General features: G+C 41.5%; 2 protein-coding genes across 19 annotated transcripts in view; one reads left to right on the forward strand and one right to left on the reverse strand.

Annotated features, from left to right (window-relative positions):
* BEND6 (BEN domain containing 6) overlaps nt 1-9,276 on the reverse strand; it is a 48,061-nt gene extending 38,785 nt beyond the window's left edge. For all 3 annotated transcript variants that reach the window (XM_027602654.2, XM_027602656.2, XM_027602655.2), the window contains exon 1: nt 8,954-9,276. The gene's annotated coding sequence lies outside the window, so the exon portion shown is untranslated. The remainder of the gene's footprint in view (nt 1-8,953) is intronic.
* A 346-nt stretch (nt 9,277-9,622) lies between these two features.
* The window catches only part of DST (dystonin), a 486,661-nt gene continuing 472,704 nt past the window's right edge, over nt 9,623-23,579 (forward strand). For 4 of the 16 annotated variants that reach the window (XM_027601378.2, XM_027601372.2, XM_027601377.2 and 1 more), the window contains exons 1-2: nt 9,624-10,006; nt 10,593-10,654. In XM_027601378.2, the coding sequence (XP_027457179.2) occupies nt 9,826-10,006; nt 10,593-10,654 (243 nt within the window). In that variant the 5' untranslated portion in view covers nt 9,624-9,825. Of the gene's footprint in view, nt 10,007-10,592; nt 10,655-23,579 lie in introns of all 16 variants that reach the window. The other 12 variants (XM_027601371.2, XM_027601396.2, XM_027601376.2 and 9 more) reach the window with 8 other exon arrangements.

A 23,579-nucleotide genomic window follows, 5' to 3' on the forward strand; every position in this document is an offset into this window, starting at 1 on the left:
TTCAGAGAATAATGAAGATGGAAGGAAATGTAAGAGACCATCTCCTTTCCGTTACCTGTATTGCCAAGCCTGGGTGTGGGCAGCCATAGGGCAAGTCAGGACTAGGAATTTAGAAAAGGTTGGAGAATGCAAGTATTGATGGAAAAAGGAAGCCCAAGGAAATGGAATGGATCTACTTAATCCAGCTGAAGTCTAGAAAGCTACCTAAAAGCAAGGAAGGTTAGATTTTTACAGTGAGTTCAAAGTGAGGGAGCCAACCTCAAGGTTCAGGAGTGTCAAAGACTGAGAGGAACAGGGAGCTCAGAGGTGGTGGCATTTTGGGACGAGGTTGTGAATTCTTGATTCCATAGTAGAGAAATGGCTCAAACAGCCAAGGGAGGCAGAACCTCAGGCAGATATACTTCCTGTTCACAGAAAGAAGGGGGAGACTAAACTTGTCCTCCTACCCAAGGATTGAAAGCTTAGTGAAATACCTTTTTTTGTTTGTTTTTTTGCTATGTAGGTCACTCGAGAGACTCTTCCAGTCTGAATCTTTTGTGAATATATTAGATGATAAAGCAGGGTCACATAGGACCTAGAATCAATCAAACTGTCTGGATCCCTAACCGTAGATCCAATACTTACTAATCATGTAACATTTCTGTCTCTGTTTCCCCATCTGTGAATAATAACAGTGCCCCATCATGAGCTGATATCATAGGAATATTAATAGCATATTCATTATTTTATTTATTTAGTTTATTAATAGTAGTATTTTTATCAGTAACTGAAGGAAAAAGACCCCCCAGATCCCCCTCATAAAAGCTTAGATCAAACATGTAGTGTGTGTGTATGTGTTAATCTGGATGCCTATGATGCTATATTAGACAAACCAAGTCTTACTTAAAAATATAAAGACAAATTATTAGGGCTATCATTTTTTTCAAAGTAGGCTCATACTAACATGGGGCTTGAACTCAAGACCCTGAAACAAGAGTTGTATGCTCCACCGACTGAGCCAGCCAGGCACCCCAGAGCTATCTTTTTTAGGAAGGACAGTCAGATGGTCTCTAATAGAGGCCTTTTTCTAAAGTGGGACTCTGCTTAGCCCGCCCCAAACTAGTTTAGCTTCCTGGAGGTGCTGAGTTGAATTTACCCAAGTGATAGTGATGGGGCAATGAAATAATAAGAACGGATCTATAATTTTTCAACAAAAGAAATCTTGCTGCATTGAAGGATAGAGGAAGTGGTCTAGGCAAATCCTTCATAGGCTAAAGGGGAGGAGCAGATCCCTCGTGTGCTGGGAAACAGCTGATATACTGCTGGAGTGTCTGGTTGGCCCTCATTCATCTGGTTTGGGTTAGTCTAAGGACAGTCAGAAGAGAGATAGGGTAGCTGCCCAGCAAACCTAACTGGGAGGAATTCCTTTAAGTGTGAGGCTACAGTGGGCAGGGAGGCAGTGTAAATGAAAAGCATGCAACAAAAACTGTATGGTTTTTGAAGTGCTGGAGAATCGTGATAGCACTTGCCATCTTGGGGGAAATTCTATATCTCTAAGCCTCAAGGTCCTTATCTATAAAGAGATGAGTAGTACTTACCCATGGTTGCTGTGAGGATTAAATGAGTAAATGTATGTAAAAACATTTAGCAGAAACTTAGCAGAGAACAGATACTCAGCAAGTGTTAGCTACTACTAAAACAACTTGGTAGTCCACCCCAAGATAATCATTCAGTAATGAGGAAGCTCAGGACATGGTGTCCCATGCTGTTTGAGTGAGAGAGAGAGAGAGAGGTGGATAAGATTATACCAAGCAACTCCCAGGGTGCTGCTGCTGGTGCCTCTTAATCTAGGCACTAAAACCCAGACTTCAACAGCTCACAGGTGGCAGACTGCCAGGGGTTCTGGTACACTACTTGTAGTCCTACAGTGTCTTCTCAAGGTGGATTCCTGCCTCATTTCAAATGGCCGCGAAATGAAATTGTGCAAAGAATGGTGCTCACTAGAGCAAAGGGTCTGAGCCACTCAATAAAGGGCGTCAGTTCGAAGTTGGTCTCTAGGTGGAATGCATGAATGTTGTGCCACTAAACCCTTCACAGGCTAGAGGGTCAGAAGGGAACTTGGAGGAAATAGAACCAGCCAAACCAAGAGATCAGAACACCCCTGGAAACTGGGCCTGCCCACTGGAGTGAGAAAGTCACATGATGAAATAATAAGCCTCATGATGCGGCAGAATGGGATCACAGTGATAAGACAATAAGATCCAATGTTCTGAAAATACGGTGGCGGGGTGGAGTCAAGGTTCATAAGTATGGCAAGTGTGGGAAGCTAGAGATACAGTGGATGGAGTTGAGCACTTGGTATGGACAGGAGGTCTTCCATACCAAATAAAGGAATTATCCTGGTGGGATGAGGGCCCTAGTTACCGAGTCTCCATAGAAGGGTGAATGGGGAAAAGCTTCATAGACTGTGGCTTGAGGCAGGATTTAGGAAAAGTAATTGCAACATTTGCCAGGATGTCTAGGAGTAGCTTTGGGGAGCCTGATATTAAGTCCTCCTGACTTTCTTTTAAGCCTTAAGATTATGGAGTCCTTGCAGACTCTGAGCTCAAGACCAAATTTTAGTACCAGTGTTTTTGGCTCAGAATGGGTTTATCCATCCAAATATCTAGATATAAATTGGGATGCTTAACTGGTCTGAAGGTAGCTCAGGAATCAAGTTAGCCCTTCCCATGACAGCAGTGTGTGGAAGTGGTCCTAGATAGTTAACAGAGTCTTCCTTTTCAGGGTTAGAACAAATATCTCAATGAGAGTTAACCTTAGGGAACTCATTTTTCTCTTTCCTAATCTGTTCAAAGTTGCAAGAGGACAGCACATCATCTCCAGTTAGTCTCAGGGTGGGCAGCATTTGCCTGCATTTGGGAGATGTCCCAGAACTTTTATATATTAGAGTTGAGAAATTCCTCTGCTCATGCTAAGACTCTTCTCCCAGTCTCAAGGAGGTACCTAGGTAATGCTAATGTTGATGGACTGAGAGAAGCATTTGATACTGCAGAAGCCTTGGAATCTGTATGGATCTGTATGGTTCTGATAATTCTCTCTCTCTCCCTCTCCCTCTCCCCCTCGCTTCTTCCCTCCCTCCCTCTCCATTTTGTTATTTTTTTTTTTTAAGATTTTATTTGTTTGCCAGAGAGAGAGAGCAAAGCGGGGCGGGGGGGGGGCAGCAGGTAGAGGGAGAAGCAGGCTCTCCGCTGAGCAAGAAGCCCAATGCGGGACCCCATTTCAGGACCCTGGCATCATGACCTGAGCTGAAGGCAGACACTTAACCAACTGAGCCACCCAGGTGCCCCTCTCTTTTGTTCTTAATAACTCTTTAAGAACTTGATGAAAACTATGGACCATGGTACCCAAAAGAGACCCACATTTTTATATATAATTTTAGGATCCTAGAAGTCCATTCATTAATTCCAGGTCCATTAATTCCAGAACTCCTGCAGCAGATAGGACAGCAAGAACAGGCTTTAGGTTTTGGGCTTTCTTCATTGAAATACAAACTCCACTATATTCAAATTTAGTGTGTTTGCTGTTTGTTTCCCTATTTTACCCCAAAAAGTGTTTTGGGGTTAACAAAGACATTTTAAGATATACTTTTCTTTCTGTTATAGATCCACAGGATGTCATTACATTGGGATAATGTCAATAACCTTTGGAATAGTGTGTTACTGAAACATTTTTTTACTAATCATCAGTTACTCATTGAAGTTCTCTGTTCTTTTTGGGATACTTGTTACCTCTGCTGTCTTAGTGACATTATTCTTTCAGGCTATCAGCATGCTAATAAATTAGCATATAAATCTATTGGCAGAAAAAATTTAATGTAAAAGTGCTACAAAAAATTATAAGAAATGGAGGAAATTTAGCTATTAGATATTGCTGTCTTTTCATTAACACAATTTGGAATTTCATTCATAAACATTAGTCAAGATTTTATTCATCTCATATTTACTATGCAACTATAAACTTCCTACCTTACTTTTTTTTCTTTTTTCACTTGAGAATGTATAAATGCTTGTAACCCTTATGGTGGAACTGGAAGGCACTAACTTCAGCTTTCAAACTTGCTTTGTAAATTGCCCCTATTAGAAATGGTAGAAATATTTTACACTGTCTGAATGATAATGAACAATGCTGCTCAGTGATTTATAACTCTAAGAGCTTTATAATTTGATTTATGAACAGCTCTCAAATTTTCCATTGGCAGTTCATACAACTATGAGTAAATTTTCTTGCCAAATGACTCAGTATTTTGCTGCATGACTAATCCCACACTCAATGTTAGAAACTATATAAGTGAATTCTATTTGCTAGTGGATAATAAATGATTACTTTCCAAAAACTGTCTGCAAAGCATTATAGGGTAGATGAATTCAATTACACTGACATTTTTTTAAACTCTCAGACTCAGTAGACTTTTTTGAGAAGCCTGTAATGTTCACAAAAAAGAACATTCCCCCCACCCCAACAACGTTCGGGATTCCGCAACCCATAGGACAACAAATCCTAATTAGGCTCTAAAATTTCTAAAATGTTACAAGAACAATTTGGAACGATTCACTTGAGATTGCCTCCAACATTACATTACACAATGTCATTTCTTCTAGATGATGCAGCTCCTTTACCTTTCAATACAAGAACCCATGCTTTGTTGGCACAGGTCTTGGTCTCAGATTGTTATGAAAAATGATTTGGGAATACATAGGCCATACAACAAGTTTCTTCAGATACCTCTCAATTTTCCTTTTATGCCACTTAAATTCTGAGAGTAGAAAACTTTACCTAGGAACAAGTAGGTTACCAGTCCAAACTCAGTATGACTTATTTCTAAAAATTTATTGCTAGAGCCATTCTTACCTAAACTTTTTGCTTTCAATAGGGTAATATTTCAATGTAGTTACATTGTGTGATTACCAGCTGGGTAATATACTCACTTCCATTTAGGTTTGTAATAAAAGCTTACAGATAATCTGGGCTCCATTCCAAGGTATTCTTTATCTTTCCCTAAAAATCCTTTCCCTAGTCTGAGTGTTAGTAGGTAGGGTTAGTGGGGAGGAGACCATGGGCAGGGAGTCATCCTAACTAGTCAGGGTCAGTGTTAACTGAGGAGTCAAAAGCAGTGGAGAGCAGAAAGAACCCATCTGGGGGACTAAAGATATGTTAAAATAAACAGCTAAACTGTAAATGCCCAGAAGAATACCCCTTCTCCCCTTTCTTTAACTCTTAATTTCTCTCTTATTGCTGGTTCAATTTCTCAAGTTCCCTGGAAACTTGCTTACATACCCCAGCCTGATAAAAAAAAAAATTAAAAAAGCCATTACTCAGGATTTAATCACGATTCTACTCATTCCTTTTAGATGAATTATCTTTTAGAGTTAGAATTTAACTTTTATAGTTAAATTTCTCTGAAGACTGTGGACAGAGGCTCTCTCCTGTTTTCACCTCCTACTCCCTCTTCAATCCGTTAACGACTGGTTTTAGCCTCTCCCACTAGGATGAATCAGTTCTCTGGAAGGTTTGCAGAGGTCTCCTAGTCACCAGTCCTCAGTCCTCGCACGCCTTAACCTCCCATTTGTGCGTCTGTTCTAGAAAGCCACTAAATTGGAACACTTCCCATTTGGGCTTTCACAGACTTGCCTTCTGCTGTCCTTCTCCAGTCCACAAATGGAAGTCATCTCCAAAGTTCTGATTCCAATTCTTCATATAGTTTCTCTCCCTTAGTCGTTTTGTCCATATCCATGACCTCAACTATAATTCATGTTGACGACTCCCAGTCTGTCTCTGGTTCTGATCTCTCCACCCATGTTTCCATGTGCTTGCTGGATAATTTTACACGGATATCTTTCCAACATCTCTACCTCAATGGATGCAAGACTCAATTTGTCATCTTTTCCTTCAGAACTGTCCTTCCCCCCCTAGTGCAAAGCTTGAGTCATGTTCATTTCTTCCCTTTTTCTCAGTTGGTCCCTACACAGATTAGGGTGGAGACTTCTTTTCTTTCTGACCCATAAATTAGGAATTTGTGCCACCACTTCCTATCTCTAGAGAAATACTTCAGAGCTTCATTCTTTTTATTAAAGCCCCTTACTCACTCTTACTTTGTCAGGTGAATAACTCAGTGATGGGGGAAATCAGGGAGGGCCTTCCAGCCACTAGTGGGCAGGGCTGATGTCTGAAAGGTTCCCTTCTCACATATGGTTCTGTTCTTGCTCAGTCATACTGTAAGCCTCATGGGTGGGAGAGTGTCAGGCTCTTTTTGGCTTCTGGTCTCCAGGTAAGAAGTAGTATCCTGGTGCCCTAGTGTTGGGAAGGCCTGTAGTTCTTCAGCTGTGACTGGGTGGGTACACAGAGTTAGGGGAAAAGGAATAAGATGTCCCATTTTGGCCTTGGATCTAAGCCATGTTCTTCAATCTGAATTTACCCTGAGTAAAGTTAATATTTTAGTTTCCTTTTGGTTCCTCATGTGTATTCTCAATTTGGTTGAGAACCCAAAGGGAAGAGGGCTGCATGATGGATCATCTTCTACATACTTGATACCAAACACTCTTAGCCATTTTTATCAACTCATTTGTCTTCCCTTGTGTGACAGTGCTAACTCACTAGCATAAAAAGTCAAAAAATGATCTATACTTTTATCTTGGTTGTTCATTTCTTAATATGAAACATTTGATCAAGGACCTTCCTCCTCCATTCCTTTTGCCAAATCTTAATTTTTTGTGACTTTGATACGATGTCAGTTATTTTTTGTAATGAAAACCTAGCAGAAAGAAAATATATGAATTCTACTAAATTAACTTCCAAAAAGGATTGGTGGCTGATTTAATATTTATTAAATTCCACAATGCATTAACATCACATAAATGCACAGAAAGAAGCAATTAATGACATGCCATTATTTGGAGATGGAAATGGTCAATTAGCAACAAATCAGAAAATAGCAATGGAACCTGAATACTAAATTCTTTCAATGATTTGGTTTCCTTATTATTAGTATCCTTGAGATAACTGATGTAAAGAACAAACACAAATGCCTCTAAAAAGAAATATCTATAATCCTACTGCATGGCAGTTAAGGCATTTGCCTGCCAAGAGAGATAAATGATGTTCTTGTGTGTATTTGAAACTTACAAATGGCTGCAGCAAGACACAGGATGATAACAATTGTGCTAAAGTAATAGCTCAGAAAACCATAATTGCTATTTAGTTGCTTTTTGTTGTTAAAAATGCAGAGTTTGGAGCAAATTGGTTACTATGTTGTGTTTGTGATCTTAGACACCTTTTGAGGATATTTGGGCCATGTTAGCTCACTCACAAATTTTAGCTGGTGGGAAGTACAAAGTAAAAGTGACCTTCCTAAATTCTATTAGATATTTCTGCCAATGTTTGCATTAGGTTAATTCAGATTTGTTGTTGTTTTAAATTATTCTACCAGGTCCCTGGGAGTCAATGCAGTAAAGAATTCTTCCTTTCCTGATGTCCCACACATTGCAGACTCTCAGGATTCTCTTCAATACTCCTGCATAATGGACAGGAATACAGTTGTTCACTGCAGTGGGCTGCGGTAACAGGAGACCTTTGAGCAATGTGAACATGTTGCAGGGCTACCTGGTGGACGCCGAGTACCAGGGACCTATGAAGCCTATCCTGACTTGTAGCACAGCCTCTTCTTTGACATTCAACATTCTCACCTTATACAGCATCTGCAAGCAAGGTCCTTGCATCTTCAAACCAAAACAACCAAATGTGATGCAAAATGTCTCAAAAACTTGAATGTTTATTTTGCTTTAGGAAACAAGTTGTACATAAGAAAATTTCATCCATGGTTTCCCATGTTTATGAATCTGGCATTTAGGAAATGCATTAGGCAATGCCTTTTTGAGTTGCCTTTAATGCCTACACATGGTAATATGTTCAAGGCCTTGGAAACATCAATGGTTAAGCTTTTATGCAGAGTTGTACAGTTGGTTTTGTATAGTTAGAAAACGGTACCGATTTTGAGATCCCACAAGCAAATACAACTCAAGTGTTGTCATCTATTCTTTAAATGCTTTTCAGAATTTTACAAATCACTTTTTTAATGACAATTTCTTCAGTGTCTTAAATATTCCAAACTAAGAGTCCACCTCAGTAGTTAATAGAGACTCCACAAAGGCGATAATGTGTTAGTTTATGTCACTATAATTGCTGTTGCTTTATGCGAGTAAATAAAACAAAATAAGCAAAAAACAGCCGTCCCTCCCCGCCTCCCACCCCTCCCCGCCAGGGTATGCCTGCATTGCCTACGGAGCAGCATAACGCGGTAAAGTACCCGGCCCGCCGGCCAAGGCCAAAAGATGCCGCAGACTGCAGCCGCAGCGGCTTCCGGGCCAGGTGGCAGTGGCTGTCCGCAGAAAGGCACACTGCTGCGCTCCCGCCACACCTTCTGCGTTGGCACTGCACCAGAGACCGCTGTAAAATCTCCTGGCCATCAACAATATACTTTTTGCGGGTTATGAAGAACGAGGAGGGGGCAGGAGGGAATGTGTGCGTTTTGAGCGTGGCAGATCATTATTTCCTCACACTCCCTAAAATATTTCTCCTCAAAATATTTACAAGCCAGTCTCCAACTTCCTTTATCTGCTAGTTCCCTAAATCTGAAATTGCCTCTCTCTTCAAACGCACTGAATGAGTCAAGGTTTGACGGTAAACGCAGGGATGCAGGAGAATCTAAAGTGCCCATTTCTCGGCTGAGAAATAGCACCTAGTTTGGGGGTGTAACAGTTCACGTCTGCAGACCGGAGCGTTCTACTGGGGAGCGCTCCCACTTTAGAGGGGCTTGGAGAGGGTGGGCCTCCCGTGCCTGGAAAACCCCAATTCCCAGGGAAGGCCCTTCCCGGTGTTCACGCTTTAGCGTGCGAGGAACCCCCCGCAAGCAATAGCTCACCCGGTTGCATCCTCCAAAGCCCCAACCTCGGGGCGGGGCGCGGGGAGGTGGGAGGTGGGGGTAGCACCGCCTGCAGGCTCCTGCCAGCGCCTCACGGTTTTCCCCCGGGCTCCTTGGCGCCCCCTGTCGCCGGGCTCTCCAGCAATTCGGCCCAGGGAGGCTGGAGAGGTGGAGGCCCCGGGTGTCGGGGAGCAGAGAGGCGCGGGGTCTGTGCACCCGCGGACCGCGCAAACTGGCGGGCGGCCCCGCGGGAGGGCGCTGGGCACTCAGGCCCGGGCGCAGCCCGCGGCCGCCGCGGAAGCCGCCGCAGCCATGTCCGCGCGCCCGCGTTGCCGCAGCCCGGCCGTGATGTCATCAGGCGAGCCCCCGCCGCGGCGCCCCATTCCCGCCCCCCGCGGGCCGCCGCCGCTGCAGCCCGGGCGCCGCGTCCCCGCCCCGACCCACGTGCGCCCGGCTTCTGGGATGCCGAGGCCGGTGGCGGCCGCAAGACGATGCGCGGGACCCGTGTGGCCACAGCGGCAGTGCTGCTCCTCCCAGCCCGCCGCGTCCCTGGCGGGGCTGCGCCGGGGGGCTGCGCACAGACGGGGGCGGGGGCGCCTGGGGAGGGAGGGGAGAGGCTCCCCGCCGCCAAGTCCCTGCCTCGTCGCCGTCTGCTGAGTCATGGCAAGCGCTCCCCGCAGCCCTGGATCACTCGCATAGCGCGGCTGGCGCGGGGTGCGCAGCCATTGGGCTGGGCGCGGGGCCGCGAGCGACGGGCATGACGCGCTGAGGCGCGCTCGTCCGTGCCCGCCGCTTCGTGGTGCGCCCGGCACGGGTGCCTGTGCCGCCGCCCTCCAGCCCCGCCGCCGAGCCGCCCCCGCCTCGCCCGCACCATGATCGCCGCGGCTTTCCTCGTCTTGCTGAGACCCTACAGCATCCAATGTGCCCTCTTCCTCTTGTTGCTTCTGCTGGGCACCATCGCCACCATCGTCTTCTTTTGCTGCTGGCACCGCAGGCTCCAGAAAGGGAGGCATCCGATGAAATCGGTCTTTTCGGGTCGTTCAAGGAGCCGAGGTAAGACACGCCGCGACGGGGTTCTTCGGACTAGGAGGAACATTTAAGCCAATTTGGAGAGTGAAGCGGGGCTCGCGTCCGCGACGCGGTCCCTACCCCCATCATTGCCCACTCCGCAAGCCTAGTACGTTTATGTGTTTAACGTCCCTTGCCTCTTTTACCCTCACCGCCTTCCTCCGGTCTCCCCGGATGGGATAACCACGGTAATGTCCAGAGCTGGGAGGGGAGGCACGGACGCAAATTCCCAGTGTCAGTTTGCTAAAGCCCTAAGGGTAATAGGAGCAGAATCCGGGGCTGCGGCATCCTCACTTCACCTATCCATCGCTGGAGCTTAGGGGTAAGAAAGTAAGGCATGGAGAGTTCGGGGCTCCCCAACTCTCCCAGAACTTTCCCTGAAACTTCTCTCGGAGAACTCACCTAGAGAGCGATGGCCTAATAACCTCCCCGCCCTACAGTGTGTCCCCACCGAAATCAAGGCGTCTGGAAGGTGCCTTCCCGACCCTTGTCCCTCACGTAAGTCATTAGCAACTCGGCAGGTGAAGAACAGGGAGTTAAATGAAGTCTCGTTTTTCTCTTTTCTCCCCAGATGCTGTTATGAGATCCCACCACTTTCGTTCTGAGGTAATTTATTTAGCGCGCACGCTCAAGGTCAGAAGAAGTTCTCTTTCCTGAGTACCAGTATTAATCATATGCGTGTTAAGAAACCAGTAGGGCATTGAATGGCGAGCATGCTGCCCCCAAGCCGAAAGTCACGTTTCTTTTTAAGCGATTCCCCAACATTAGTGCCTAGCAAACGAACGGTGTTCACAAATTTCTTGTGTAGCGGGGCCGCTGTACCAGAGGGGGAAAGACAGCCCCTAAAAGCACTACAGACCTCAGGAAACTTAGCCACGGGGTGGATCTCAGCTTCGTTTACTGTAATTTGCCGGTGGAAGCTCTCTGGATGCTGTGGTAGTTCCCTTGTACTTGGATAGCCGACGACAGAGAGCTCTTAGGAAGTTAGTGCAGAGCAATTTGATCCATATGCATTTCATTTTAGGCTCTCAAGTTTACCTTCATATTCACCCATAAAGCTGTCCATGTTTTACTGGGGCCATCTGAGGATTTTTGCGAAGTGGTGGTAGTGATCTGGCTTTATCTGATCGTGTGTGCTGGTCTTTGCTCTCGGAAGGTGGATCGTACCTCCATGAGCAGGTGATGTGGGTGCATTGATGCGGGTGGACTGCTATGGGACTGAGCCCCACTGGGTAGAACAATATGGAAAAGCACAAGCTTTCCCTGGCCCAGCCTTTCTTTATGAGTTTCCAGGCCAACCCCCACTTAGTGTGATATAATTTTCTCTCTTTTTAGGAGAGTTTCACACAGCCAGGCTGGGAGGTTACTGGTAACAATGCTTGGTGCAGTATACTCATTTTAGCAAAGACTTCGTAGTTAGACACCCTCCATTTCCTTGCCATTTACCTGAGAAGTTATTTCACATTTTGTTTCACTAGTTAATCAGATGTTTTATTGCACCCTAGATGTTTTGTTGGACTGGTTGCTTGAAAGCTTTAACTGCATTATTACAACATCATTATAATGTTGCACAGTGAGTAATTCTATTGCATGTGGCCCTGGAGGGTGAGAATGCTGTTCCCAATTTAGGATACTTAAGAGAAAAAATTAACCAGTCAGATAGTCAAGAGGTTCCATTCCTGTCTTTACACTAACTAGCTGTGTGGTTCTGGGAAACTTTCTTAACTTCTCAGCACCTCAGTTTCCCTATCTGAAAAATAGGACCAGTAGTACCTTGCAGAGTTATAGTGGGAGATTTACAAGTAATTACGTAAAATAAACATAGTTCATAGTAAATATTCAATACTGGGTAGAGATCATTACATCTTGTAAAATTGAATTTAAAAATGTGGAAAAAAAATCTTTGCACAATTTGAATTCTTAATTAAACTAATTAATTGAAATTTATGGGAGACAACATAAACTGTGTCTATTATGAAGCAACATTTTTGGATGTCTAATTAATAGAATAACTCCTTTAGATGTGACAAAAAATAAATAATGGTCAGGATGCAAACATCAAAATTTAGGATTTTGATTTTAAAAAGAGATTACCAGCTCCATATACATAAGTGACAGAATTAAGATAATCCTTTTATGGATTATTATATTAGCCATTAGGCATTTCAGCTAAAACACAAACCAAAAATTGAGCTAGGAGTATGTCTTGTTTAGTTATCTCTGAGTTAAGCATTCATCCTGAGCTTGCATTTGGTTAGAAAAGCTGGGAGCAGTTGTTTTAATTCTTTAACTCATCACACAAGATCCCTAGTCCAGTTTGACATCTTGTCTGTGCTTCACATTTGCCTCATCTCCTAGCCTGTGAGCTCCTTGAGGACATGAATCATGTCTTTCTTGTTTAGGGCTGTATCCCTATTGCCTGGTATATAGTGAGTTCTTAATAAATATTTACTGAATGAATGAAAAATTTCTCATTGTGTGCCAGTTCCCGGAACTGGGCAATTAGAACTCAAGAGTTGGGCAGAAAAGAAAAATGCACATTCTCAGGACATTGCTTGGAATTCAACATTTGCTGAATTTCTTTCTAGCTTTTAAAACTTGCCCTGGAGTTGGTATTAAGAATGTAAGTCACTAATTATAACAAAATGGATTTGGTTAGAATCTTTTTTTCTCAATGTGCCTTACTGACTCAGTCGGTATGCTGAGTCTTGGTCTCGGGAACGTGAGTTTGGGCCCCAGGTTGGGTGTAGAGCTACTTAAAAAAAAGGAAAAAAAATATTTTTTTCTCAGGAAATTAAATACAATATTGGCTTAATTTGTTGATGGGCTACCTGTGTTCCTTTTTGTACCAAATTTCTTTGATAAACTACTCAAAGAATGTTATTTTAGAAGTGAAAATCCCGAGTCTGTATTGTATGAAAATGTCACGTTTCCTCACTCTTTTCTTCACTGGTAAAATATTTCTATATCCTCCCACAAATAAAACATTTTCCCTTGAGGAAATCATTGGGAATTATTTTTTCTTCTCCCTTTTTCTCAAAATGCCATTTCTTAAAGGATTTTCTCCTTGAGAAATACCTCTGCATTTTTTGGATTCCAGCATTTAAAAAAATTAGAATTTGAACGCATAATGGATATTCTTGTTGCTTTTTAGTAGTAGCCTTGCAAAATATTTCTCAAAAAAGTGTTTTGATTTTTGACAAGTCATAATCATACTGAACTAAGAAGTTAGTGCCTTCCTCATTCCAATCTCAGTAAGTAGATAATTCACTTTCAGCATTTCCATAGGGGTCAAATGAGGAAAATGAGTTTAGGATGTGCTGACTCATTTTGAAATGTGAAAAAGCTTTGGGAAAGCCCTTGAAGAAGTTTGTTAGTCTTGTGCTGCTTTCCCTGGCAGAGGATATTGCTTCTGCTATCTACATGCCCAGGAAGGAGTCCCAACTGGACTGGAAATTTCAGGATGTACCTTCCCAGGTAGTCAGAGAACTCCTTGTCTGGCAGTAGGGGAAGACCATGGCATCAGAACCCACTTTGCTTTCTGAAGAGATGCCTGAGGAGCTCCAGCTTTGTTTTCTTTTTTTCTTTTTCGAGACTTTATTTATTTATTCATGAGAGACAGAGAGAGAGAGAGAGAGGCAGAGGGAGAAGCAGGCTCCCAAGGAGCAGGGAGCCCGATGCGGGACTCGATCCCAGGACCCTGGGATCATGACCTGAGCCGAAGGCAGACGCTTAACCATCTGAGCCCTAATGAACACATTTCTTCAACATGTAGCAGTTTCTTCCTCATGAAGCCAGAACTAAATAATATCCATGTTTATAAGATGTTTTGGAACTGTGACCACCTACCAGCCCTTTTGATCTTGACATACTTGTAAATTCATCTTTACTGGCTTAACAGTCCTCAGAATTTTAATAATAGCATATGAGAATGTGAAATTATTAGCCCAGCCAGCAAGGGCTGAACACTGTAACTCCAACTCACTGACTCTAAAGACCCAATGAGATAGATAGAAATATGTGTTTTATGTATGAATATAAAGAACTTGTGTAGTATTTTTTTTTTCCATAAACATCCAATGAAGAGAAGTGACTTCACACTGAAGTGGGACACAGTGTAGAAAGCAGGTATTCAATCTGGGTATCTAAGAAGGGTACTTTTCCTGAGGATTTATGTTTTATGCTGTGACTTTACACAATGGTTAACTGTTACCCTGGATTCCTGAGGTGAAAATCGGGCAGTGACAATTCTGATTTTAAGGAAATTTCAGAAAGTGATACGGGTAACTGAGGTACCATTAGATTTCAAGAAAGAGCCTTGGGAGTAGTTCAATGAAGACAATTATAATGCCCTTTGAGAATACCCAGAGTGAACAGTGGTAAATGATCCCTATTCATCAGCTCAGTGGAATAAGGGAAGCCTTGTTTCACAGTAAGAAGGGGGAAGAGTGTGTTGTATGTCTCTCAGGATTTGAGTAAATATCTTCACTTCCCATTTGAGGTAAAGGAACCAAAAGAGTTAAGTTAAGCAGTTCCCAAAGAGTCACGTAGCAAGATAAGGACTGAGTAAGACAAGAACTCCCTGGCTACATTTTGTCCGCCCTGTGGTGTTTAACTGTGTCACTCATAGCTCAGAGAATAATATGCCCAACATTCTCAATGAAAGGGACAAGCTAAGTTGAGTGAATTGTTAGTGGACATTTCTAACAAAGCAGAAGAGATTAATCCTTTAGGCTTTTCCAGTGATTATCCAAGTTATCCTAGATGAAAGGATGTCCCACGTAAACTCTCTTGGCCTCATTATATTCCCAGAGTGAACCTTTATCAAACCATGCAAGAATAGTCAGCAAAATAACCATATTTCATAACTTCTCATTAAATGTGTATATTTCCTTGAGAATTACCCAATTCAGTGGATTAGAGAAAATGATAGTTTATTATTTAGCGCTCTTTTGTAATGGGGTTATCTTCATAAATAAATTCTTTCCCTAGAGTTAAATTCTAGGTCTAAATTAATTTATCTTAATCAAATCAGTCATAAATTGAATTCTACACGTGATATTGTATTCATTTATCTTCATGCAATTACTTTCAAAACAAACAAATTTACTTTTTTGTGCTGTACAACGTGTGATGTTAGATGGTAGGGCTAACAGAAGGTCTGAAGTATAGCCCCTGCCCTTGACAATTACTTCTAGGTCATTTCCAATATCAGTGCTGAAATATTATAGTTGCTGGTTTCTTCTGTTACGGTAACTGAACTGCTGTGCTGTTTACAATTATGAATCACAAATGTGGCAAGAGCATCAAAGGCCAGGGTATACAAGTACAGCCAATACATTTGTAAAAAAGACAAATTCACCCTGTTCACTGACCTTTATTATGCCAGCATCACCACTACCATATAATTTATCCTTACTTTAGCTACATGGCAACAAAACAGAGTGCTAAAAGGAAAAAAAACGAAGGAAGAAGAGAAACCCACTTTCCCCCCATGCAATCCAAGCCAATTAAATGCAGTCTCGATGAAAGTTGAAATAAGAGTTTTTCCAGAGAAGTTTGAATCTTTGTGTAATCTTAAGGCTCAAGAATGACTCTTTTTTGAGATTTGGTTTATAAAATAGAAGTAGGCTAATTTCAAGTCTTGGTTTAATGAAAGGAATGTAAGAATAGAGTTTGAATCCTGATTTTGGGTTCCAGCTGTGCCACTAACTGTGTGATCTTGGTCAAGTTCTTAGTGTCTCTGAGACTTAGAGTTGGTGTTCACTGGTAACATGAAGATGGTCGCTGAAGCCCCTTCCAGAAGTAATGGGCCATGTTTGTGCTATATGCAAAGAATCATGGTAAAAAAGCATCATGTAAAACATGATTCCTGCCTTCTAGGAGATTAAGGCAGGTAAAATAATTAACAGAAATACCAAGTAACAAATTATGTATAGAAAAGGAATGGTTGGGGGACGGCTGGGTGGCTCAGTCATTTAAGCGTCTGCTGTCAGCTCAGGTCATGATCCCAGGGTCCTGGGATCGAGTCCCAAGTCATGCTCCTTGCTCAGCAGGGTAGTCTGCTTCTCCCTCTCCTTCTGCCACTACCCCCTCGCTCATGCTCTCTCGCTCGCTTTCTCTCTCAAATAAGTAAAATCTTAAAAAAAAAAGAAAAGGAATGGTTGGAATTGTTCTGATGAAATGACTGCTTCTAGCTGAGGTGATCAGGAAAGCCTTCCAAGAGGCAGGGATATTTATGCTGAAACATGCAGGTTGAGTAGTATCTGGCTAGACAGAAAGGGAATGAGAGCAACCCCCAGCAGAACGCATGAGGATAGGCAAAGTTTTAGGAAGGCGCATGTCTGTTTTCAGAGCTCAGAATATGCCAATATGATTAGGAAAAAAGAGGTTCCTAGTTCTACATTCCTTTAAATCTGTAAAGAAATATAAGTGAATGCCAGCTACAATAAAAATATTTTTCGTATAGTACTTGACAGTTGGCAAAGGCCCTTGACATAACATTATTTTATTTGAACACTGTAGGAGGTCACCTGCTATGAGCCCTCTCAGGAGAAGCAAAAAAAGCGCTTTTTGATTTCTTTTCTGGCAACTATAGCGAAACAGCCCGATCACTCTTTTTTCACACGTAGTGAGACTGGAAAGTCATGTCCACTGCTGCAGAGGGCTGGGAGAATGACTGGATGTGTGCCTTTCTGGTAGCCCTGAAGCTGTGCTTTTGCAGGATACCATGTTTTTTAGGTCCAGTGCTCAAGTATCATTGGGTTATATTTTGACTTCGGACACCATATGTCCAGGGATTTGTGACATCTTGCTCATGTGTTCAGTGTGGTCATTACAAATCCTAATGCAAAGTATAATAAATTTGTAGGGAATTAGTTATGTACAAGGTGGTTTTTATCAGCTTTGAAATATATTACAGTTTTTTTAAGTATTCAAGATGTGTCTCTGCTTTTAAACTTCTTCCTTGCAACTCTGTCTCCCATAAGAATTGTTTTTTTTTAAATTTTATTTTATTATGTTATGTTAGTCACCACACATTACATCATTAGTTTTTGATATAGTGTTCCGTGATTCATTGTTTGCATATAACACCCAGTGCTCCATTCCCGTAAGAATTGTTTTAAGTGTCTATGTTCTCCTCAAATCCGCAAGCCTACTCCTTCACCCTCGGCCAGTGACTTTTGTCTTCTAACTCATGGAGAACATCGATGCCATCAAGCAATAGCATGTTATTTATTTATTTATTTATTTATTTGTTTATTTATTTATTTGAGAGAGAGAGAGAGAGCATGAGCAGGAGTGAGGGTGCAGAGGGAGAGGGACAAGCAGACTCCCCACTGAGCAGGGAGCCTGACATGGGGCTTGATCCCAGGACCCTGAGATCATGACCTGAGCCGAAGGCAGACACTTAACTGACTGAGCCACCCAGGCATCCCAAGCATTAGCACTTTAAACTTTTTGGCCCCTAAAAACTAAGTGTATCTTAAACTTTCCTCCCAGTCCAATAGAAAAACCCATCTGTCATCCTCCATTCTCATATTTCATGCTTATGTTGTGAATTCCTTTTCTTCCCAACTCTTGGAGATGTTGTTCCATGAATCATCCCTTCTTCATTTATTTTCTATTGCTCCCTCCTTGAAGGCTCTTTTCCCTAACACATAAGCATCATATCTGTTGTCTTTTTAAAAAAATTTTTTAATTTAAATTCAATTTAATTAATACGTACTGTATTATTAGTTTTAGAGATAGAATTCAGTGATTCACCAGTTGCATACCACATCCAGTGCTCATTACATCAGATGCCCTCCTTAATGCCCATCAGTTACCCCATTCTCCCACCCATCTCCCCTCCGGCAACAGTTTATTCCCTGTAGTTAAGAATCTCTTATGGTTTCCCTCCCTCTCTGTTTTCCTTTTATTTTATTTTTCCTTCCCTTCCTCTATGTTCATCTCTTTTGTTTCTTAAATTCCACAAATGAGTGAAATCATATGGTATTTGTCTTTCTCTGACTGACTTAATTTCTTAGCATAATACCCTCTACTTCCATCCATGTCATTGCAAATGGCAAGATTTCATTCTTTTTGATGGCTGTGTAATATTCCGTGATATATACACACACACACACACACACACACACACACATATACATATACATACACATACACACACCGCACATCTTTATCCATTCATCCATCGATGGACATCTGGACTCTTTCCACAGTTTGGCAGTTGTGGACACTGCTGCTATAAACATTGGGTGCATGTGCCCCTTCGAATCACTGTGTTTGTATCCTCTGGATAAATACCTAGTAGTGCAATTGCTGGGTCATAGGGTAGCTCTATTTTCAACTTTCTGAGGAAACTCCATACTGTTTTCCAGAGTGACTGCTCTGTGCTGCCTTTTGAAAACAATACAAACCTCCCTATAACAGTGAGAAAAGTTTCCTGAAAAAGATTCTTTGTTACCTTCTGTTCCTCACCTCTCATTTATTCCTCAACTTTGTGTAATCTGGCTTCTGCCACAACTACTTAAAATCACTATTAGGGGGTGCCTGGGTGGTTTAGTCGTTAAGCGTCTGCCTTCGGCTCAGGTCATGATCCTAGGGTCCTGGGATCGAGTCCTGCATCGGGCTCCCTGCTCGGCGGGAAGCCTGCTTCTCCCTCTCCCATTGCCCCTGCTTGTGTTTTTGCTCTCACTATCTCTCTCTCTGTCAAATAAATAAATAAAAAATCTTTAAAAAATAAATAAAATCACTCTTAGCTCACCAATGAGTTCCAGATTGTTCAATCAAATGTTTCAGTCTTTAACTTAATCAACATATTTTGCATTTGACACTGTTAGCCACTGATCCCTCTGAAACTTTTTCTCCCAGGTTTTTGGACAATGTTCTTAATTTTGCTCCATTTTTTTTTTGCCATGGTTCCCTCTGTTCCTGCACTGGATCCTCCTCCTACTTATATGTTGATATTCCCATGGTTCTGCCTTGGGCCCAATTTTTTTATTTTTTATTTTTATTTTTATTTTTTTTAAAGATTTTATTTATTTATTCATGAGAGACAGAGGGAGAGAGAGAGAGAGAGAGAGAGAGAGAGAGAGAAGCAGAGGGAGAAGCAGGCTCCCAAGGAGCAGGGAGCCTGATGCGGGACTCGATCCCAGGACCCTGGGATCATGACCTGAGCCGAAGGCAGACGCTTAACCATCTGAGCCACCCAGGTGCCCGGGCCCAATTTTTTTAACAGCTTTATTGAGCTATAATTCACATGCTATACAATCCACCTATTTAAAATGTACAATTCAATTGAGTTTTAGTGTATCTGCAATGTTGTGCAACCATCACACAGTTTAATTTTAGAACATTTTTATTACCGTCAAAAGAAACTCCATACCTGTAAGCAGACATTCCCCATTCCCCCCTCCCACTTCCTTCCTCCATCCCCAACCCTCAGCAAACACTAACCTACTTTTTGTCTTAATAGATGTGCAGGGCCTCATTTTTGGCCACCCTATTTCAACTCTCCTTGCAGGATCTAACCATCCTTACTGTTTTAGTTTACCCACATGTAATGGTTACTCAGAAATCTGTATCTCAAATTCAGACTTTCACTCTTGACCTCCAGCTACAGACAGCCAACTGCTTTCCCCTCATTTTCACATGGAGGTACCGTAGGTATCTCAGACTGAATACTGACCCCGTCAGTCCCGAACCCTATCTGCCACTCTTTTGGAGAGTGCCACTACCTCACCCCTACCCTTGCAGCTGCTCAAACTAAAAATCTGGAAGATATGACAGATCCCTTCCTGTCCATCCTGTCCTCTCTTAAATCTCTGGAGTCTGCCTCCCTTACTACCCCCATTATGGTTGCTTTGGTTCAGACCCTATAATAGGTCTCCAGACCAGTCTCCCTGCCTCCTCATCCCCAGTCCATACACACTAATTTAATAAGAATCATTCCAAAGTACAAATTCTTTTTTTTTTTTTAAGTAGGCTCCCTGCCAAGTGGGGAGCCCAACATGGGGCTTGAACTCACAACCCTGAGATTGAGACCTGAGCTGAGAGTTGGCTGCCCAACCAACTGAGCCACCCAGGCACCCCATAAAATACAAATTCTTAACACTTTTATTAGTCAGGAAGACATTCAGATTCAAGTAATCCTAACATAAAAATGGATTATTAATAAACAGGGATTTATATCCTCTCATAGCAGGAAGTCTAGAGATGCTTCAGGCTTTGCATGAGCTTCATGGTAGTAGGATGGCTGGCACGGCTCCAGACATCATGCCCCAATTCCAGGAAGGAGGGAGAGGAAGGGATAGAGCTAGTCAAAGAAGGATATTCGTCAGGAAATCAAAATTTTTGCCAGAAGCCTTTCCAGTTAGGTTTCTTCTTACACTTCACTGGTCAGAACTGTGTCACAGGCCATCTGCAAGGGAAGCTTGGGATGTGAGCTTTTATTTTTCCTAGCTTCGGTAGTAGAGGTAGTCAAGGGAGAAAGGGTTGGGTAAGCCATATTCCTCTGCTACTTATTATCCTTCAGTGGCCTCCCACTTCCTCCAAGGTGATTAAGTTCAACTTTCTTTTTTTATTTTTTTTTTAAGTGATCTCTGCCCCTGATGTGGGGCTTGAACTTACAACCCCGAGATCAAGAGTGCACACTCCACTGATTGAGCCAGCCAGGTGCCCCAAGTTCAACTTTGTTAATATGACATCGGAATGATCCCTGATGTCCTTGTGGTAGTTCTAGTCTGACCATTTGTCCACATTTTTAATTCTCCAAACAGATTGTGACCTTTTAGGATTATTATTTTGTCAATGTTATTTCCAACTAAGAAAGCCTCTCTTTCTCTTCCATTCCTCTCATTGCCCACCCACTGCCAGCAAAAACAAAAATACTCAGGCACAAAAGGCTAACTCCTGACTTCCCTTTGAAACATAGTTCATAGATCATTTCCTCCAGGAAACTTTCCTAGTTCCCTCTTCATAATAATAACAATTGAGTTTTTTGTTCATCTCTTCTGCAAGATTGTGAGTATCTTGAAGGTAGTTGAAATCCCTAGTTCTTAGTTCAGTGTCTAGCACTTAATAAAGCTCAGTAAATGTTTGTTAAATGAATGAATATTGGATGTTTTCTTTTTTAAAATTTATTCAAATTATTTTTTAAAAGATTATTTATTTATTTATTTGAGAGAGAGTGAGAGAATGAGAGAGATCACAGAGGCGGAGGAAGAGGGAGAAGCAGACTTGCTGCTGAACAGAGAGCCCAATGCAGGGCTTGATCCCAGGATCCTGAGATCATGACCTGAGCCGAATGTAAAAGTTTAACCAACTGAACCACCCAGGCACCCTGTCTTCTTTTCTTTTTTTTTTTTAAGATTTATTTATTATTTTAGAAAGAGAGATAGAATGGAGGGGAGGGGCAGAGGGAGAGGGAGAGAAAATCCTAAGCAGACTCCATGCTGAGCTTGGAGCCTGATGCAGGGCTTAATCCTATGACCCTGAGATCAAGACCTGAGCCAAAACCGAGTCAGATGCTTAACTGACTACACCATCCAGACACCCTGCTGTTTTCTTTATAAAGTCAGTTTAATTCTCAATTTTTCATGGATTCTGTAAGTTTCCAAATATTCCTGTATCTGTCTTTTACTTAAAGGGAAATAGATGGTTTTCATTTTTTATTTCAGACATACAGTTATATGCCTTAGTTAACTTTGTGTATTTACTTTGAAAATACACAGATTCAGGCACTTTTTAAAAAGAGGTGAAAATATTCCTTGACATTTTTATTCATATTGAGGGGATTTGCATAATTTGATGTGAGAGTTTCAAACAAAAATTTTAATATTTAACATTTTTACTTCAATTTATAATATGAAAAAAATCAATATAAGTATGTTCTGTATTGTCTTGTAACCAATTTACCTTATCACTGGTATTTTTACTCAGTTCCAGTGCCTGAATTTTATGTTTTGTTTACAATCACATTGGTACCAAGTGGTATTGTTTCAACCATCATGATCTTAAGAGAAAAGATTAGGGCAGTATTAATGTGTAATTTATGCATTCATGCCTGGTGAGAGCCAAATGATGTGTTTTGGTAACCTTTATACAACTATTTTTGAGAAATGTGGTGGTAAATTTGAATAAGGAGCATCAGAAATACCAAATATTAAGTTAAATATATAATTCTATTTCATTCCTTTTAATTTCTTTAAAATACATGTAAATGTTTAGAGCACAAATTATAACATTGTCTTGCAGGATGTATAATGTATACATAGAGATTTGACAACTATAGTGTAGACAAGTACAGGGGAGTAAATGGACCCCCTGTATGATTGCAACGTTTTTACATTGTATATGAAGTGGTATATTAACTCTAAGTAGAATGAAAAGTTAAGGATGCACATTTTAATTCCCAGAGCAACCAACAAAAAATAATGCAAAGTCAATAGATAAACCCAAATTGAATTCCAAAAGATATCCAAGTGATCCAAAGACGGAAGGAATGAAGGAACAAAGGGACAAAAAACAGAAGGGACAGGCTGAAAATAAAATCTGAAATGGTAGACCTAAATCCATATTATAATTGCATTAAATATTAATGGGTTAAACACTCTGCTTAAGAGACAGATTATCAGAATGTCTACATAGTGAGACCTGACTATATGCTATTTATAAGAGATGTACTTAAAAACCTAGTTAGATTGAGAGTGAATGGATGGAAAAAATAAATGATGCATATGAAAATCAAAAGAGGATAAGACTGGCCATATTAATATCAGATAAAATAGATATCAAGACAAATAGAGATAAAGAGGGATGTTCCATAATGATAAAAGGGTTAATTGTTTTGGGAGACATAATCATAAATGTGTGTGTATCTAATAACAGAGCCTCAAAATGCATGGAATAAAAATGATTGAAATTAAAGGGAGAAATAGGGTTTCTCCTATTTCTATTTGGTTGTAGAGATTACTTAAAAAAATAAAATCTTAAATCAGAATAGTGGGATGTAGCCAAAGCAGTGCTTAGAGGAAAACATATAGCTTTAATTGCTTATATTAGAAAAGAAGAAAGATCTAAAATCTAACAAATTTTCAACTTTAAGAAGCTGGAGGATAAAAAGGGTAAAGTAAACACAAAGTAAGTAGAAGGAAGGAAATAACAAAGAGCAGACATTGATGAAATAGAGAAAAAAAAAACATACAATAGAGGGGCGCCTGGGTGGCTCAGTTGTTAAGCATCTGCCTTTGGCTCAGGTCATGGTCCCAGGGTCCTGGAATCCAGCCCTGCATTGGGCTCCCTGCTCCGCGGGAAGCCTGCTTCTTGCTCTCCCACTCCTCCTGCTTGTGTTCCCTCTCTCACTATTTCTCTGTCAAATAAATAAATAAAAAAATCTTTAAAAAAAACCATAAAATAGAGAAAACTAACAAAGCCAAATTTGGTTCTTTGAAAATATCAACAAAGTGTTTAAATGTCTAGCTAGATTGATCAAGAAAGAAACAAGAAATCACTGATATGATACATGGAAGAGAGTTTGTAACTATAGAACCTA

Source organism: Zalophus californianus, chromosome 7 (genome assembly GCF_009762305.2).
Source record: "Zalophus californianus isolate mZalCal1 chromosome 7, mZalCal1.pri.v2, whole genome shotgun sequence".
In the NCBI taxonomy this organism is placed as follows: Eukaryota; Metazoa; Chordata; class Mammalia; order Carnivora; family Otariidae; genus Zalophus; species Zalophus californianus.